Below are 6673 nucleotides of genomic sequence, written 5' to 3'. Positions count from 1 at the left end.
CGGCGATTTTCAGTCAGGCTCTGGACAAATGTTTTGAACCAGACATAGAGGACGATGTCTCAGAAATGGAAGACAAATGTGCTGATACGCTGAATATGTACGCACATCAACATGACAGAAGAGGGCGCCATTGTACCTCTTCAATGTACAGATGCAGGTAATGTTTTCGAATCCATCCCAATTTGCCCACCTAATTTTCTCCTTGTAAAAGCAAATAGAAAATCCTCGTGAAAGTCTTTTATTTTGATAATGAGTTGTGGCTAAATGCAATGTGCTTATTTGTATTACTTCGTTAATGTTTCTTATGGGCTGTAAGGGGTTATATTTTATTTTATTCAAAGACATTTAAGTAACTTTTCCAATCAGAGGGCCATTGCGCATGCGTGGCTGCAGTCTGTTCATTATATAGCACTTTATAAAAGTCTTAAAGATGTGTGTATTTCAATATTCACGCCTTTTAAAATCTTCAATTTAAAATATGCACTTTATCCAATAGCAACATTTTGAAATTTTGAATAACTTATTTATTTGTAATACTTCAATGTTTCTTATGGGCTCTGTTATTATGTATTTATTTCAACAAGGACCATGCATACAAATACATTCATCTCAGAAAAGAGAAGATATGAATTATGCCAGATTATAGCTCATTTCCATCTGCAGGCTATAAGGGGTTGGTCTGTGTATTGGGAATTAGTGCCTTTTTATAATCGCTGTATTTGTATAGCACGTGTATAAGGAAGGTTACAAAGTGCTTACGGTTACAAAAACCTGCGATGAAAAAACGAAGGGAAAAAAACGGTCACTTTTATCAATATATTATTTGTATACTCTTAACATGCACATTTTCAAAAAAATGATAGGAATGGTTGTGTCTGAGGGGGGCGGTGCACCTCCAGCAGACCCTCCCACCTCAAACCCACCCCTCACACACACACGCTTACACACACACACTGACGGACAGACAGACAGACCCCCACAACAGCAGCACCGCAGTCTCAGCAGCAGCTCTGGGTTAAACATCCATTCATTCATCCATTTATCCTCTAACCGGGAGGAGGGAGCCTTCAGTTTCCGGGAGAAAGATGCTGGAAAACGGCATGAAGGTGGTGTTGAAGCAGGGTCTGCTGGAGAAGAGGAGCGACGGTTTGCTGCAGCTCTGGAAGAAAAAGCGGTGCGTCCTGACCGAGGAGGGGGTGCTGCTGCTGCCACCCAAACAGCACGAGCCCAAACAGCACGAGCATGGAGGTCCAGGTGGAGGTGGAGGAGACACAGGGAAAGTGAAAGAGCTGCACTTTGCCAACATGAAAACCGTGGATTGCGTGGAGCGTAAAGGCAAGTACGTTTACTTCACCGTGGTCATGGTGGAGGGGAAGGAGATCGACTTCAGGTGCCCGCAGGACGAGGGCTGGATGCCGCAGATCACCCTTCAGATGGTGCAGTATAAGAACCGGCAGGCGATCCTTGCCGTGAAGTCCACCCGGCAGAAACAGCAGCTGCTGGTGGTGCAGATGCCCGGTCAGATTCACGGTCAGAAGACGGTGCGCAGCTCTCCAAACGTCGCGTGACTTGTGGAGGATATTGGTGCACCATGTCAGGTGCAGAGGAAGCGAAATGCACGCGGGGTTCTTGGCTCTGGGGCCACCTGGGGACCCCCTTGCAAAAAAGGACCAAGGTTACAGTTTCCTTTTAGTCCTCCTTGGATATTTATGCAATGACCGAGGAAGTGTGTTCGCATCAAAGGAGACGAAACAATGCACAATGTGGATTTACTTTGAAAAGTTTAACAGACTCCTGGAGGTAAAATGCTCCACATGAAGAATGTTCTGGATATCCATTCCATCCAAGGCAGGTTTGATATGTCATACATGGAGGGTCTTCATGCCGTTAAGCAGTGAGAAACAGAACTAAACCCCCATGTAGTGTAATTATATCATTATTTGTGCAATGAAAGGACATCTGTCTGCATCAAAGGTTACACACTACTCACCATAAAGGGATGAAAGAAAATGTTGTCAGACTACTGGAGGTAAAATCCTCCACATGAACCCAGGCAGATTTGATGTTTCATGCATGGAGGGTCTTTGTGTCTTTGGTCAGAGGGAAATAGATTTGAACTGTAGTGTAATTACAACAGGAAACATGAAAATATGCTATATATTTTGCATCCACCACTCTCAATGAGTTGTTCAGGCTCAGCAGTTCAAAGCCAGGTTTTGATTTTCAGTAAATGCACATACAATGACTTCCACATTTGCCCTGACAGTCTGAAGCACACAGTGACTCAGTAATATGTGCCATATGCCCAGAATATGCAGCTGTACAGGCCAACTGCACATCTGCAGTTGGCCGCTCTGTTTGGACAACAGATTTCCATGATTCTCTTTCAAAGGACTCAAAAAGCCTTTCCATGATTGAGTAATACTTGTCTTTACTTCCTGAGCAGCAGGTCCATAGCTACCATTGTCATTCCCATTAATAATACTTTTAACTTGCTTTAAAGAAAAGTATTCATTAAATTGAGACTTTTATATAACCAGGAACTAGATTATTTGAGTATAAATATCTAGTTTTCTGGAACAATATGACTAATCTGAATTATTTTGAACATTGAGAGACAGTATCTTGGTATCTGACCAAAACATTTATTATTGAGTTTTTTCTTTAAATCCTGGATATACGACCATGCTGAGCAAGAAATACATGTATCCTCAGTTGAACTTTCACATACATTGTGTCTGGTTTGATCAAGACTGTAGGAATGAAATGACTTCAGAATTGCCTCCTGTGTCACCGTCACTCTGCGGCAGTCCCTCTAATTGATTGCCTCCGCAGGTTAATTGGACGCTCAGCTGGAGGATGAATATTGATGATCGCAGAAATCCATTCTCTTAAACCAGCGTCTCCTTTTCCAACACACGGACGTATTTCACTAAGGACTGATGGACACAAAGCATGTGAAAAAACAACCGTTCGCTACCATCCGATGGGTTTATCCCTTATTTATTAGATGTATATTTTCTATAAAAAAGTGTTATGTTGTTGATGATTGTTCAGTGTGTTTGTTGCTCGAGTGGAACAAGAGCTTCCTGTTACAAACAAAGCCTGTTGGGAATAATCTTACATAAAGTTGTGTTTGGATGGTTGCTGTAGAGTTACTCACATTTCTTGAGTAAACCAAAGAATACTTTCATAACGTCTTCTCCCTTGTGCAGTGTTACAGCTCAGATTATACTATTAATACTATAGAGATATGATGAGAAACCTGCATGAGTCTGATTGCTTGATTTAAGAGCCACAGTGCATCTTAGTATTTTCATTGTGTGTACATCAATCTTCAATCATTCATACATAACTTGTTCTATCTTTTGCAAGTCTTAAATCTGAGTAAGATACTATTGAATTACCCCAGTTTGTTTTCAGTGGCTACAGTAAAGAGCTTAGTTCTCTGGCAATTTGCCGAGTGAGTTTCTGTTATGTTGACAGCGCTAAAGATTATTTAATTGGTTGCATCCAATCTGAGTGGATGGGCTCGGTTTACTATTTTATTCTAAAGGTGGGGGAAGCCTACCATTTCAATTTGATAACCGAAAAACAAAGCTAAAGTACCATGATATTTTAAAACCTGTATAAATTCAGATGTGTTTTAAGTTTAACTGCTTGGGCAAAACAAAAGAAGCTATTTCAGATAGTGAGCTGTTAACATTTGACTTGGCTCCACTAAAGAGGCATGGTTTGATTTGATAACCAAGGCATCAAACTATGTTTACATGCACACTAATATCCCAATGTTTTTGTCAGTATGACAATATTCCAAGTTGAATAAGGGTCATCTTAAGGTAAATGTAGTCAATGGTACAAATAGGGAAGGTCTTTTGAATCAGCAAAGGTCAATTTATTTCCACGTTAATAACCTCTAACTAGCTTGCTTACCGTAAGTTAGCTACTGTGCTAACTAGCTGGCTTAAGTTAGCTGCTGTGCTAACTAGCTTGCTTACTGTAAATTAGCTACGTTGCTAACTTGCTTACTGTAAGTTAGCTACGTTGCTAACTAGCTTGCTTGCTTACTGTAAGTTAGCTACGTTGCTAACTTGCTTACTGTAAGTTAGCTACGTTGCTAACTAGCTTGCTTGCTTACTGTAAATTAGTTACGTTGCTAACTTGCTTACTGTAAGTTAGCTACGTTGCTAACTAGCTTGCTTGCTTACTGTAAGTTAGCTACGTTGCTAACTAGCTTGCTGACTGTAAGTTAGCTACTGTGCTAACTAGCTTTCTTACTGTAAAATAGCTAAATAGCTTGCCTACTGTAAATGAACTACATTGATAACTAGCTTGCTTACTGTAAGTTAGCTACGTTGCTAACTAGCTTGCTGACTGTAAGTTAGCTACTGTGCTAACTAGCTTTCTTACTGTAAAATAGCTAACTAGCTTGCCTACTGTAAATGAACTACATTGATAACTAGCTTGCTTACTGTAAGTTAGCTATGGTGCTAATTAGCTTGCCAAGAAAAGTTCTATCATGACTGACTACTAGCGTGATCCAGGCTCACTGGTTGGATTTTAGCTCGCCATCTAGTCCTGAGAGTAATCTCTACATCAAACAGCATCTAGAATAACATGTTTCCTGAGGATGTTTATTGCTTCACTTTCTGGACCTAAATTAGAGCTGGGCCACGGTTGTTTATGCTCCATTCGTTACCAGACAACACAGTCTCACGGCATTTCGTGCTATAGTCACAAAATGAATCTATTGATTTGTGTTCACCAACACGATTTTCGCATTTTTTTCGTGTCACACAGAACGATTTTAAAAGCAATGTAAATAATAACAAATTTGAAGGAAAAAGAGATTTAAAAAAATACAGATTACAGTATTCTGACACAGAACGATTTTAGAAGCAATGTATTTATATTGGTAGTATGTTTGCCTGCGCCCACTAATAACAAAGAAGGAACACAAATTATAATACAGATTTCAGTATTCTGAGGCTCTGAGCCCCATTTATGGATGGCAAAAAAACTCCGACATTATACCATTTTAAATAAAAGGGTTAAGGTTAGGCTTAGGGTAAGAAAATGTTTTTATGAAGCACACAGCTTCTGCTCTTACAAGACCCGACCGGACAAAAAGACGTGCAGGCACGAAACATACTACCAATAGAAATACATTGCTTTTAAAATCGTTCTGTGTGAGACGAAAAAAATGCAAAATCGTGTTGGTGAAGAAGAATCAATAGATTAAATTAATTTCGTGACTATAACACAAAATGCAGTGAGACTGGGTTGTACCAGAAGGTTCAATTGCTGCAGGCCAAATAAGCGAATGTTTTTCTGGCTGTTGGACGAACACTGCAGTGCTTTGCCGAGCAGACTGAATTGTTTTTGTGCCACTCGTGTGTGCAGGGAGTCATGAGGAAGTCACTCTCAATGTTTATTGGACCGAGAGGCTGTAAAAGAGTCATTTCAGAGTTTATGTGATTCGTTCATCTGTGTCAAGTGACTTACAGTCCTGCAGGCTATAATGTCAGAACCTTAGTTTTGAGGCTGTTCGGGGAAATCACATGAGTCAAAGTAATGCTGCTGCAAGGTTCTGTGTCTTACATTGTGTAAAAACACGGTTGGAAAGCTGTCATTTTTTTATTTTCCTTGGCAATATTGTGTAACAAGGGCTTGAAAGTTACGTATAGGAAATAAACATGTGTGTAGCTCCTTGTCTAACGGATGACTTTCCAATATCACACATGCTGTGGCCGTTTTTGTATGTTTGAGTTTGCAATTCACGCATTTAAGCTTCCTGCCAACAAGCTAAATGAAGTGAAATCAGACTCACCTACTGACATTGACCTCAACGAAGCTTTGAGAAATGTTCAAGAAACATCTGTAATCTAAAACATACATTACACACGGACATGACAGCTCTTGAGGAGAAAGTTAACAGACTAAATAATGTGTTTTTATACAGGGAAATATTTACAGGATTGAATGGATAACGGCCTTCTCCATTGTTTTTGTCGAGCGGTGGCGCTATCGTGAGGAAACCGAATTATGTTGTTTCCCTTTTGCTTGAATTGTTCCCAATGCTCGATCAGTCAAACCAACACATGCCTCTGTGTTGCTGTCATCTCCCACCCAGAAATATATCTGAGCCCTTTATCTAATGTGACCGGTCTGAAGCTTCTCTGACATACCTTGGTGTTGCCATCTTTACACACACACAGTTATTAGCTGTGCCCTTTGTAGCCCCTGTCCTATTTCTTATTTCAACGTGAGATCTATTTTCATACCTCGAAAAAGATACATTCCATTAAAACAAAAAACAAAAAAACAGCTGGTGTGGTTTCTTCCCTTCTTTGCAGCATCAAAATGACCTGTTCATGCTTTCCATGGTGAACCTTTCCCCTCTTTTTCCTTGTCTAAAAGTAGAAGCCATTTGTTGAGTTGCTGCCGCTCAGATAAACTGTTTGTTCTGTCAAAAGCACATATAGCTCTGACTTCTCTCCGTGACGGCATCCTTTCTGACACGTGAAGCAGCTTGTCTCTCTAAATACTGAACTTTAGAGTCACTGTCACACAGAGAGTTTGTAAACAGTCACATTGTTGTTAACACAAGCCATAATGTAACTGTATTTACAATCAGGCATTTAGCAGATGCTCTCATCTAGAGAGACAGCTT

At 40.2% G+C, this 6673-nt stretch overlaps 1 protein-coding gene across 1 annotated transcript; it reads left to right on the top strand.

Moving 5' to 3' along the window:
* The first annotated feature begins 948 nt into the window (after window positions 1-948).
* phlda1 (pleckstrin homology-like domain, family A, member 1) lies at window positions 949-4016 on the top strand. Its single transcript, XM_079654426.1, has one exon. It carries the CDS (start codon window positions 1086-1088, stop codon window positions 1566-1568), a length of 483 nt encoding a protein of 160 aa, XP_079510552.1. The 5' UTR covers window positions 949-1085; the 3' UTR covers window positions 1569-4016.
* Window positions 4017-6673: the final 2657 nt, after the last annotated feature.

Source organism: Notothenia rossii (genome assembly GCF_949606895.1).
Source record: "Notothenia rossii genome assembly, chromosome: 10".
Lineage (NCBI taxonomy): Eukaryota > Metazoa > Chordata > Actinopteri > Perciformes > Nototheniidae > Notothenia > Notothenia rossii.
This window is presented reverse-complemented; position numbering and strand designations above follow the sequence as displayed.

Bases quoted from the DNA above. Each gene is read 5' to 3' on its own strand.
- phlda1 (XM_079654426.1), top strand. From the start codon at position 1,086: ATGCTGGAAAACGGCATGAAGGTGGTGTTGAAGCAGGGTCTGCTGGAG.